Source organism: Pleurodeles waltl, chromosome 4_1 (genome assembly GCF_031143425.1).
Source record: "Pleurodeles waltl isolate 20211129_DDA chromosome 4_1, aPleWal1.hap1.20221129, whole genome shotgun sequence".
NCBI lineage: Eukaryota > Metazoa > Chordata > Amphibia > Caudata > Salamandridae > Pleurodeles > Pleurodeles waltl.
In genome coordinates this window covers 637,083,820-637,097,422 of record NC_090442.1, presented here as the reverse complement: position 1 = coordinate 637,097,422, position 13,603 = coordinate 637,083,820, and the positions used below count along the sequence as shown (strand labels likewise).

The 13,603-nt window shown below is 44.5% G+C and overlaps 1 protein-coding gene across 1 annotated transcript in view; it reads right to left on the bottom strand.

The window, feature by feature from the left end:
• The window catches only part of MON2 (MON2 homolog, regulator of endosome-to-Golgi trafficking), a 775,721-nt gene that overhangs the window by 30,995 nt on the left and 731,123 nt on the right, over positions 1 to 13,603 (bottom strand). The window contains 1 exon segment of the mRNA XM_069229077.1: positions 4,070 to 4,152. Within this exon segment, the coding sequence (XP_069085178.1) occupies positions 4,070 to 4,152 (83 nt within the window).

Sequence of the window (13,603 nt, the reverse complement as noted above, 5' to 3'; positions counted from 1 at the left end):
CACCCTTAAACCTAAGTGTCCTTAGCACCCCAAATACCCATACCCACCCTAAAATCTAAAAATGCCCTTACCAACCCAAACCCACCCTAAAACCTAAAATGCCCTTACCACCCAAAAACCTAAAAATGCCCTTATCACCCCAAACCCCATACCCACCCTAAAACCTAAAAATGCCCTTACCACTCCAAAACCCATACCCAACCTAAAACCTAAAAATGCCCTTACCACCCCAAACCCCATACCCACCCTAAAACCTAAAAATGCCCTTACCACTCCAAAACCCATACCCACCCTTAAAACTAGAAATGTCCTTACCAGCAAAAACCCTACCTACCCTAAAACCTAAAAAATGCTCTTACCACCCTAAAACCTATACCCACCCTAAAACCTAAATATGCCCTTACCAACCAAAACCCATACCTACCCTAAAACCTAAAAATGCCCTTACCACTGCAAAACCCATACCCACCCTAAAACCAAAAAATGCTCTTACACCCCAAAACCCATACACACCCTAAAAGCTAAAAATACCCTTACCACTCGAACCCCATACCCACCCTGAAATCTAAAAATATCCTTACCACCGAAAACCCACACCCACCCTAATACCTAAAAATGTCCTTACCAACTAAAAGCCCATACCCACCCTAAAACCTAAAAATGCCCTTACCATCCCAAATCCCATACCCAACCTAAAACCTAAAAATGCTCTTACCACCCCAAAACCCATACACACACTAATACAAAATAATGCCCTTACCACCCCAAAACCCATACCCACCCTATAACCTAAAAATGCCCTTACCACCCAAAACCCCATACCCACCCTATAATCTAAAGAAACCCTTTCCATCCAAAACCCATAGCCACCCTAAAACCTAAAAATGCCCTTACACCCCAAAAACCCATACCCACCCTAATACCTAAAAATGCCCTTACCAACTAAAAGCCCATACCCACCCTGAAACCTAAAAATGCCCTTACCACCCCAAAACACATACCCACCCCAAAACCTAAAAATGCCCTTACCACCCAAAACACCATACCCAGCCTAAAATCTAAAAATGCCCATACCACACTAAAACCCATACCCACCCTAAAACCTAGAATTCCCCGTACCACCCTAAAACCCATACCCAAGCTAAAACCTAACAATGCCCTTTCCACCCAAAAACCCATACACACCCTAAAACCTAAAAATACCCTTACCACCCAAAACCCCATACCCACCCTAAAGTCTAAAAATAGCCTTACCACCCAAAACCCATACCCACCCCTAAAACCTAAAAATGCCCTTACCACCCAAAACCCCATACTCATCCTAAAATCTAAAAATAGCCTTACCACCCAAAAGCGATGCCTACCCTAAAACCTAAAAATGCCCTTACTACGCAAAAAAGCGATACCTATCCTAAAATCTAAAAATGCCCTTACCACCCCAAAACCCATACACAGTCTAAAACCTAAAAATGCCCTTACCACCCCAAAACCCATACCCACCCTAAAATCTAGAAATGCCCTTACCACCCAAAAACTCTACCTACCCGAAAACCTAAAAATGCCCTTACCACCAAAAACTCATACCCACCCTAATACCTAAAAAAGTTCTTACAAACTAAAAGCCCATAACCATTCTAAAATCTAAAAAAGCTCTTACCACCCCAAAACCCATACCCACCCTAAAACCTAAAAATGCTCTTACCACCCCAAACCCCGTACCCACCTTAAACCTAAAAAAGGCCTTACCAACCAAAAACCCATACCCACCCTAAAACCTAAAAATGATCTTATCACCCAAAAACCCATAACCACCCTAAAACCTAAAAATGGCCTTACCTCCCCAAAACACATAACCACCCTAAAACATAAAAGTAGCCTTACCACCCCAAAACCCATACCCACCCGAAAACCTAAAAATGCCCTTAACACCCAATAACCCATACCTACCCTAAAACCTAAAAATGCCCTTACCATCCCAAAACCTGTATCCACCCTAATGCCTAGGTATATTCGTGGTAAAGCCATGTGTGGTAAATCCATGCGTGGTAAATGTAAGCAAAATGTACACTTAATAGGAAATTGATTACAATATGCACTAAGTCAATAACAATGAAAATAGTAAATGAAAACATCAAAAACAAATTATAAAGACTACAAGTTGTTAGTTATTGACAATAGCATTCAACAAGATAGGAGAGTTCTAAATATGTGAGCATCATTATGCAGCATGAGATTCAGAAAGGCTTGGCAGTGGGAATCCAGCAAAAACGTTTAATGAAGAAGATTTTGTGGAAGGTCAGGATGATTGTAGCTGTGTGAGGAAGAGGCCTTGGAGTCAGCAGAGGGAGTATAAGACAAAAGCATGGAAGAGGGAAGAATCTGAGAAATGGATTTATGGAAAACTTTCTTGGAGGTGTCTTTGAAAGAAAAAAACTTTTGAACTAAATGTCCCCTTATACCTAGTCAAGTAAATCTGTGATTGAAAGTTGGGGTGACCATTAAAAGATAACAGGAAACATTAGAGGGGTACGTTTGGTCTGTTTTATGAACTTTACATGAAAGTCCTCAAGACATGAGCGGTGGGACAGGTATACCATGATAAAATGTTTAAGACTATGTATTGTTACTCCTCTAAAAAATGAATTTCGTTGGATGATGGCCCACAATTTTACACTCACATTTCAAACGCTATTATATACCATAAAATTCAACAGCTTTTAAGTTGCCTTATCCACTCTTTCTCTCTCAGTTACAAATTCTGGTATTTTAAACATACTTTCATCATTGCTATCTACAATTTTTGAATTCAAATCGTACACCAATATATTTAAATCATACTACTCTCTCATGATGCTCATCTCTTGCCCATAGATATTAGGGTCGCCCCTATACATTGGTGGTATGTATACTCCGTTGCAATGGCGACAGATTATACATGCCACCAACACAATGGTCCGCCCCCCAAAGTTATATGCTTGCAGACCTTAGATGTGGCTATGTGGGTGACTGCTCCGTCACTTCCATAGCCAAACCTCTCTGACGGCCTGATGGAGTATGGACCATCAGAGAAATGGCTGTATGTGCACCCACTCAATCAGGATGGGCGAACACATACACATTTTTTTTTTTTACTGTCTATGATCACCAGGCAGATCCTGGTGGTAAGGGACAGTAAAATGCAAATAATGCAATCCCTCCACCCCACCCTACCCCTGCCCACAATGTCAAATGACTCATATATCCTGTATCAGGATTTCCTTTTTCAAAATAAAACAACTGTTTGGTGCAGGGCTGAGTCATCTGACGCAGCCTTGCACCAAATGCATTGACAGGAACTGCCGTGAAAGGGGTTCCTGCTAATGAACTAAAAGTGACCGTCTGCTTGGGGATATATATATATATATATATATATATATATATATATATATATATATATATATATATATATATATATATATATATATTAATCCCTTTCATTTCTTTTCCAGATTGGAAATCTAGTTCAACCACCAGTAATTCGAGTGAGCTTACTGAAATGTTGCTGGAAGTGAAAGTGAAAGCTTGGCTCACTCCTCCCTATAAGGCAAGTCCTCCCTTTTTTTTTAACTATGAATTGACCATTGTGCCTTAATGTGGAATCCACAAAGGTCTTCCTTAAGTGAAGTAACTGGTAAACAAGATTCCTGCATGATCACAACATCATACTTTTATATAAAATTGGTTGAATCTTTATTTCTCAATCTGGGAGCCAAACAGGCAAACTAAAATCCATATTTGGGCCTTGCACCCTTTGGAAAAATCGATTTCCCTCATCAAGTGGTTCATCTATGTGGGGAAGACTACAGGGTTCCCTATTATTGAGCATGCAACCATCTGGGATCTCACCAGCCAGTCTGCCCTCCTAGCAGCCACACCTCCCTTCAAAGTAATTATTTTTTAATCACGCCACTTCCATTAGTTGGCAACAGAAAAAAAGCAGGAAGAAAGAGTAATTTACATAAAGTTGGTCTTGTTTAGCTAACATTTTATTTACGTTTCGGTGTTTCAAACAGCATGATGTATCACTTACCATTTTCAGGATGCGTCTTCTTGAGGGAATCGATTAGGGTACTGACAGCTTTCAGCACAAATATAATTTCTGTTACTCGCTGTCTGCAAAGCCAAATAAAATATTCCTTTATATCAACTTTATTGTAGCTCGCCACTCAATTCTGAAGGTGCTATATATAAATTGTACAAATATGTACCATTCAAAAAGCTCAATCCTGTAGGATTGTGAACAAACTTCACAACATTTTGTTGCATCCGGCATACCTTAGACTAGGAAAAAAAATACTTACCTACTGTAAAGCTCTTACTGGTGGATAATCATTCTAGCCACAGATTCCTTACATTATGAATTCCAGTAGGCATCAGAATGGTTCCAGAGAATCTTCTCAGTGACTCCCTCGAGCATCGGTATATGCCGTTGTTTGGCTCTACATTATTTCCGCCCTGTCCCACCTGGCCCTGGATGTGATGCCAGGGTCCCTACATAACCACCACCTGCACACATTGATGTCAGTTTCTTTCTGATCTCAGTCATCACACGTGGAGCCATTAGAAATTAAACAGTAATAATGTGCCGATCTTTAGATTGAAATGTTATTAACATGGACTAGATTAATCCATTTCACATAATGGGAAGGAGAGTGTGTCGGTGATGAATGTGCAGTGTGAGTTTCCACCAAAAAGAGCGCTACTAGACGTTAAGTAACTTTTTCTTTTGATGGACACTTATATCTGCATATTCCACAACTTGTGAACAGATACCCAAGCAGACTAAGAACTCCTGCAGGACAGAATGGATAAAATGCCCCTCCTGCCAGCTCAGGCTATCCAAGCACTAATATTTCGTGAACATGTGAACGGATACCCATGTAGCTGCCTGCCAGATGTCTAAGACAGGCACACTCGCAGGACAGAACAGTGGTAGCAGCCTTTGCTCTGGTGGAATGAGTGTGAAGACCTTCTGGAGACTGTTTCTTGGCCATAGAAGATCTTAATATATAAGACAATACATATGGAGATGGTTCTGTTCTGCACAGCTTTACCCTTTTTATTCCCAGAGAAATCCCAAAAGAACTGATTGTCCACCTAAAGTTCCTTGGTGCAATTGATGTAGAAGCTCAGGACTGTCCTAGGATCAAGGCAATAAAGTCTTTCTTCCTGTCTAGTTGGGCGGGATGGGGTGAAGAAAGCTAGCCCAGTGATGAACTGCCCTACAAGATCTTTGTTAGGAATGTTGCTTTTGTCCTGAGGAACAAGTTACTTACCTTCAGTAATACCTTAACTGTTACTGACTTGATCTAGCCATAGACTTCTGACCTTAGAATTATCCCCAGGTGTCAGAGTGGATCCTGAAGTCTTGTTGTGAGCAGCACCCCCGCGCGCCAGAAGTTGGCATTGTCCAGCTCTGCATGCCATTGTTCATGTTGGAAGTGATGTGGAAGGTACCTAGAAAGGCACCACCCCCCAGCCTGACGTCAGTTTCTTTTCAAAACTTTCATCGCCAGGAACGTGGAGCCACGCAGAATACTGACCACTGTTGGGGAAAACTAGGTCACTGAAAGGGAACAGCCCTGTTCCCAGAAATCCGCTTGCACAGCAGGGAGGATGGTTAGTTCATGTAACAGGTACTTCATAAGGCATTACCGAAGGTAAGTTACTTGTTCATCTAAGAGACTTCTAGTTGCAGATTCCTTATCTTAGAATAGATACCTAAGCAATACTTCCCTGGAGGTGGGTCTGTGGATCAATTTCATACAAGGGAGTGCTGCAAGACCGAACTGACCTGACTGTCCAGCCAGTAGTGCATTGTGAATGAGTGCAAAGAAGCCCACGTTCCGGCCTGGCAGATGCCCAGGACCGGAACTCCACATGTTAACAGTGGTTGCAGCTTCAGCTCTAGTGGAGTAGGAATGCAAACCCTCAGGGAGTTGCTTAATGGCCAATGCACAGCAGATCTTAATACAAAGCACAATCAATCTAAGCATGGCCTGCTTCTGCACAGCCGTCCTTTCTTTGCTCTGGCATACCCCACGGAGAGTTGTCCACTTGGAATTCTTGTGTGCGGTCAAGGCAGAACAACAACGCTCTTTTTGGGTCTAGACGGTGAAGTGCTCCTTCTTCTTAGAGGGATGTGGTGAAGTGTAAAAAGCAAAGTGATGGACTATCCTTCATGAAAGGGAGTGGCCACTTTTATGTTCAATTAGGGAGGCTTCAATGATAACGCCTGAACTTCACTGACCCTCCAGGCAGATATTATAGCCAGGAGGAAAGCCATCTTGATGGTAAGGAACCTGGACGGACATTTGTGCAAAGGCTCAAATGGAGCACACATAAGGAAAATTAGTACATAATGAAAGGGGAATCAAATGTTGCAAACCTTTCAGAAATCTATGTACAATTGAGGATTTGAAGAGGGATGGCTGGTCAGGTAATGGCAGAAAAGCTGAATTGGTACAAAGATAGCCCTTTAGAGCACTTAGAGCAGAGTTCCACTGGGCAAGAGAAATAATGAAGAGAAGAACCTGAGAAAAGGGGGCAGAAAGGGGATCGATCTATCTTTCTGTAACAAGGCCACACATTTTCACCAATGGCAAGCGTATACCATCTTTGTGGAGGGAGCCTGGCTGCCAAGATAACGTTACAGACTTTGGGAGGAAGGTCGAAAGCTGTCAATTGCCGCCGCTCAAACTCCACACAAGAAAGCGAAGAGTTGACAGGTTTGGGTTGAGGACGATCCTCTGCTGCTGTGACAGAAATCCCTCCTGAAGGGGCAGCTTGATCAAAGGACCGATGGCCATGCTCAACAGCTTAGGATACCAGACTCTCCATGTCCAGTCTGGAGCCACAAGAATGACTGGGGCCCAGTCATTCCTGATCTTTTTGAGAACTCTGGGCAGGAGTGGTATGGGCGGAAAGGCATACAAGAGTCCAGAGCTCCACTTGAGGTGAAACGAGTCTCCGAGCAAGAGCCGCCTTGGAAATTCCCATGCCCAGAAGTGCTGACACCGCGTGTTCTCGTCCGTGGTGAACGGATCGAACTAAGGCTCTCCCCCCCTGCCGAAAGAGACCTTGCACCATTCTCTGGATGGAGAAGCCATCAGTGAACCACAGGCATCATCAACTGAGTTCATCTGCCCTGGTGTTTAGACAGCCATCTAGGTGTTGAACCACCAGCCATGTCCAGAGATGCAGGGCCTCCTGAAAAAGGGGCCCAGCACCACACCCACCCCTGTTTGTTGCAGTAACACAATGCAGTGGTGTTGTCTGTGAACACCTGTTTTAGCCTTTTCTTGATGAGGTGAGAAATGCTTTCAATGCTAGCCAGATCGCAGAGACCTCGAACTGGTTGAAGTGTGGTCCAGATTCCTCCGGAGACCACAGTCCTCTGATATCCACCTCTCCTAGATGTCTGCCTAATCCCAGGAGTGACGCATCTGTCACCACTGTCAATTCTGGTTGGGGAAGGGAGAGGGATCTGCTGCTGGCCCAATCATGGACCGTTAGCCACCACTGGAGGCACTTCACAGTTCTCTCCAAGATATGGGACATGTTGGAGAAATTCCCCTGATGATGTGCCCACTGCAACTTTAGGTCACACTGCAGAGTCAACATATGCTAGCAGCAGGATGCATGAGGCCATGACACCCACCAGCCTCAGAATCATTCTCAACAAAATCCAGGTTAGAGGCTGAAACTTCAGTATCATAGCCTGAATATCCTGGACTCACCGTTCGGGAGGATAAGCCCGAAACTGCAGTGTGTCCAGAAGAGCTCAGATGAAAGGGAATGTCTGAGAGACAGTCAGGTGTGACTTCGGCACGTTAATAGTGAACCAAAGCAAGTGCAGGAGGTCCGCCATATTATGGAGGTGGGAGACAACAGCCTTGGGCAAACCCCCTTCAACAGCCAGTTGTCAAGATAATGGAAGACTGGCACCCCTTATCTCTCTGCAGATGAGCTGCTACCACCACTATATCACCTTGGTGAATACCAAAAGGGTGCTGGTGAGGCCAAGGGGGAGCACAGTGACTTGAGAGTTTTTGTGACCTATTATGAACCGCAGGTAACACCTATGGGGCAAGGCAGGACGTGAATGTGAAAGTACGCATCCTGCAAGCCCAACACTACCATCCAGTCTCCTAGGTCCAGAGCAGACAGGAGCTGAGCGAGCGTGAACATTGTGAACTTCTTCTTGAGGAGGAAATTGAAAGGGTGCAGGTCTAGAATAGGATAAAGGCCTCTGTCCTTTTTGGGCACCAAGAAGTAGCGGGATGAATAATCACAACCCACTTCTGGTGTCGGCACCCTCGCTAAGGCTCCCTTGGCCAAAACAGCTGTCACTCCCTGGTGAAGAAGGGATAGGTGATCAAAGTCATCCTGTCATAAGTAGATGGCATGGAGAAGAGGTAGGTAAGAAGGGGAGGGAGTAGCCCCTTCAGAGGATCTGCAAAACCCACTGGTCCAATATTATAGATCACCAGTTGGGCCGGTGATGGCAGATCCTGCCACCCACTGGGTGCCCATGATGGTAATAGGGCAGACTATAAGGGTTTTCAGGCTGTGGCTGCCTGGGGAGTAGTGGACTGGCCCAACCTTTGGCTGCCTGATGTACGAGTCTGTGGGTATCACGTCCTCGATGCGATCGGGCAGCAGAAATGCCCACTAGACACCAGAGAATTATATTTTGTATATATGCATAAGGGGAGTGGCTCCTTGGGCAAGGGCCGCTCCCCAGGGGGGCAAATTATTTGAAGGCCTTCTCTGCTCCCTTGGGGGCAGATCGGCCTGAAACCGCTAGACACCAGGGATTGTTTTTTGTTTGTTTTTGTTGTATTTTTTTTTATATGTGGGCAGTGACCCCTTAGGCAAGGGTCGCTCCCCTGGGGGCAAAATTCTCCTTACGCCATTTCTGCCAGATTGGCCTATTTTTATTAGGCCAATCTGCCCCCAAGGGGGGCAGAAACTACTAGGCACCAGGATTTTTTTTAGCCAATTTCACGCAAGGGGAGCGACCCCTTAGGCAAGGGTCGTTCCCCTGGGGGACAAATTTATTTTAGGCTATCTGTCTCCAGGGGAGGCAGAAACCACTTAGGCACCAGGGATTGGTGTGTGTGTTTTGTTTTGGGGGGGGGGGGGGGCAGCCCCATGGGCAAGGGTCGCTCCCCATGGGTGCACGTTACTGTTGGCCAGTTCTACCCCCCTTTGGGACAGATCAGCCTATTTTTTGGAAGGCACATCTGCCCCCAAGGGGGGCAGAAAGCCCACCAGAGACCAGGGAAGATTTTGTTTAAAAAATAAATAAAAATAAAATAAGAGGGTGGGGGTACGGCCATACCTCCACCCCAAATAAATGGGGTAAAAGTTGTTCTGCCCACCAGTGGGCATATGGGGCAATTACCCCCGATCCACTCCCCGGGAGGGCAGAAAGCCTACTAGATGCCAGGAAATTGAAAAAATAAAGAATAGTGGGGTGATGGCTACCAACCAGTATGGCCATGCACCCACCCAAACTGAAGGGGCTAGCAGTCTTTCAGCTCTCCCCGCACTCTAAAACATCTTATCCCACAGCAAGCAAGAGGAAATTTGATTATTTGGGGTTTTGGTTTTACATTTGGGCCATGAGAGCTTGTCTAACTCTCAAAATTGTCCCACTTGGAATGGTGAGGACTGCACTTTTTGGACTTTGGGACGCTGCCATGTAGAAAAATACACAAGACCTAGACACATCTGAAAACTAAACATATGGGTGAGTCCAGGGTGGTGTGCGTCACATTCACCCTGCACCATTTTCTTACCCACAATGCCCTGCAAATCTCCAACTTTGCTGGAAATCACACTTTCCCCCCCACATTTTTGTGAAAGAACCTTCTGGAATCTGCAGGAATTCACAACATTCCTACCACCTAGCATTGTCTCATCTATACATACAAATTCTGCCCCACTTGTCAAACTAAAAGTTTTTTTTTTTCAAAACTGCCCTTTTGGACCCGCTTTGGTTCCCCCTCAATTTCAACATGTTTTTGGCTCTTCCCCATCACAGGCACTTGGCCCACCTATACAGGGAGTGCAGAATTATTAGGCAAGTTGTATTTTTGAGGATTAATTTTATTATTGAACAACAACCATGTTCTCAATGAACCCAAAAAACTCATTAATATCAAAGCTGAATATTTTTGGAAGTAGTTTTTAGTTTGTTTTTAGTTTTAGCTATGTTAGGGGGATATCTGTGTGTGCAGGTGACTATTATTGTGCATAATTATTAGGCAACTTAACAAAAAAAAATATATACCCATTTCAATTATTTATTATTACCAGTGAAACCAATATAACATCTCAACATTCACAAATATACATTTCTGACATTCAAAAACAAAACAAAAACAAATCAGTGACCAATATAGCCACCTTTCTTTGCAAGGACACTCAAAAGCCTGCCATCCATGGATTCTGTCAGTGTTTTGATCTGTTCACCATCAACATTGCGTGCAGCAGCAACCACAGCCTCCCAGACACTGTTCAGAGAGGTGTACTGTTTTCCCTCCTTGTAAATCTCACATTTGATGATGGACCACAGGTTCTCAATGGGGTTCAGATCAGGTGAACAAGGAGGCCATGTCATTAGATTTCCTTCTTTTATACCCTTTCTTGCCAGCCACGCTGTGGAGTACTTGGACGCGTGTCATGGAGCATTGTCCTGCATGAGAATCATGTTTTTCTTGAAGGATGCAGACTTCTTCCTTTACCACTGCTTGAAGAAGGTGTCTTCCAGGAACTGGCAGTAGGACTGGGAGTTGAGCTTGACTCCATCCTCAACCCGAAAAGGCCCCACAAGCTCATCTTTGATGATACCAGCCCAAACCAGTACTCCACCTCCACCTTGCTGGCGTCTGAGTCGGACTGGAGCTCTCTGCCCTTTACCAATCCAGCCACGGGCCCATCCATCTGGCCCATCAAGACTCACTCTCATTTCATCAGTCCATAAAACCTTAGAAAAATCAGTCTTGAGATATTTCTTGGCCCAGTCTTGACGTTTCAGCTTGTGTGTCTTGTTCAGTGGTGGTCGTCTTTCAGCCTTTCTTACCTTGGCCATGTCTCTGAGTATTGCACACCTTGTGCTTTTGGGCACTCCAGTGATGTTGCAGCTCTGAAATATGGCCAAACTGGTGGCAAGTGGCATCGCGGCAGCTGCACGCTTGACTTTTCTCAGTTCATGGGCAGTTATTTTGCGCCTTGGTTTTTCCACACGCTTCTTGCGACCCTGTTGACTATTTTGAATGAAACGCTTGATTGTTCGATGATCACGCTTCAGAAGCTTTGCAATTTTAAGAGTGCTGCATCCCTCTGCAAGATATCTCACTATTTTTGACTTTTCTGAGCCTGTCAAGTCCTTCTTTTGACCCATTTTGCCAAAGGAAAGGAAGTTGCCTAATAATTATGCACACCTGATATAGGGTGTTGATGTCATTAGACCACACCCCTTCTCATTACAGAGATGCACATCACCTAATATGCTTAATTGGTAGTAGGCTTTCGAGCCTATACAGCTTGGAGTAAGACAACATGCATAAAGAGGATGATGTGGTCAAAATACTCATTTGCCTAATAATTCTGCACTCCCTGTACAAGTGAGGAATCATTTTTACCGGGAGACAGAGGTAAACGTTGGAGTAATCCCACAAAGAAATGTGGGAAAAATGTGATTTTGTAACTAATTTTTTTTGGTATGCTGAGGATTCTGGTTAATAAAACACTGGGGGACCCATTCAAATCACACCTCCCTGGACTCCCTCAGGTGTCTAGTGTTCAGAAATGTTTGGGTTTGGTAGGTTACCCTATATGGCTGCTGAGCCCAGGACCAAAAACGCAGGTGCCCCCCTCCCCGAAAAACAGGAAGTTTTGTACTTGATAATTTTGATGTGTCCACATAGTGTTTTGGGGCATTTCCTGTCGCGGGCACTAGGCCTACCCACACAAGTGAGGTACCATTTTTATCGGGAGACTTGGGGGAACATTGAATGGAAGGAAATTTGTGGCTCCTCTCAGATTCCAGAACTTTCTGTCACCGAAATGTGAGGAAGATGTGATTTTTGGGCCACATTTTGAGGTTTGTAAGGGATTCTGGGTAACAGAACCTGGTGAGAGCCCCACGAGTCACTCCATCTTGGATTCCCCTAGGTGTCTAGTTTTAAAAAATGCACAAGTTTGGTAGGTTTCCCTAGGTGTCGACTGAAATAGATTCTAAAATCCACAGCTAGGCACTTAGCAAAAAACAGCTCTGTTTTCTTTGGGAAAATGTGATGTGTCCACATTATGTTTTGGGGCATATCCTGTCACGGGCACTAGGTCTACCCACACAAGTGAGGTACCATTTTTATCAGGAGACTTGGGGGAACGCTGGGTGGAAGGACATTTGTGGCTCCTCTCAGATTCCAGGACTTTCTGTCACCGAAATGTGAGGGAAAAGTATTCTTTTGCCATATTTTGAGGATTGGAAAGGATTCTAGGCAACAGAACATGGTGAGAGCCCCACATGGCACCCCATCCTGGTTTCCCCTAGGTATATAGTTTTAAAAAATGCATCAGGTTTGGTAGGTTTCCCTAGGTGCCGGCTGAGCTAGAGGCCAAAATCCACAGTTAGGCACTTTCCAAAAAACATGTCAGATTTCAATGTAAAAATGTGATGTGTCCATATTGTTTTCCTGTCGCGGGCATTAGGCCCACCCACTCAAGTGAGGTACCATTTTTATCAGGAGACTTGGGGGAACACAGAAAAGAAGAACAAGTGTTATTGCCCCTTGTCTTTCTCTACATTTTTTTGTTCCAAATGTAAGACAGTGTGTAAAAAATAAGTCTATTTGAGAAATGCCCTGTAATTCACATGCTAGTATGGGGACCCTGGAATTCAGAGATGTGCAAATAAAAACTGCTTCTCAACATCTTATCTTGTGCCCATTTTGGAAATACAAAGGTTTTTTTTTTTTTTTTTTTTTTTTAAAACAACATTTTCGCTGTGTTTTGGCTAATTCCTTGGTCTCCTCCAGGGGACCCACAAACTCTGGGTACCTCTAGAATCCCAAGGATGTTGGGAAAAAAGGATGCAAAGTTGGTAGCTTATGTGGACAAAATGTTATGAGGGTCTAAGCGCAAACTGCCCCAAATAGCCCAAAAAAGTCCTGGTACCTGAGGGGGGAAAAGGCCTGGCAGTGAAGATGTAAAAAAACTCCAGCGTTAAGTCTGTCTTTTCTCTGAAGAGATGGGTGCCATCAAACGGCATATCCATAAGCAATGCTTGGACATCCCCAGTAAAGCCAGTCATCCTCAAACAGCTGTGGTGTTGTAAGGCTACTGCTGGCAAAACCGCTCTGCCCGCTGAGTTGGTGGTGTCCAGTCCACATTTTAATATGAACTTAGCTGCATCTCTCGCGTTGGCAACAGCCAACGGAAGCAGAGACCGGGCCTCCTCTACAACCGTTGGCAGCACTCGTGCAACCATATTCCACAGAGCATGGGAATAGCAACCCAAAAGGCACACAGTGTTCAAGTACCACAGTGC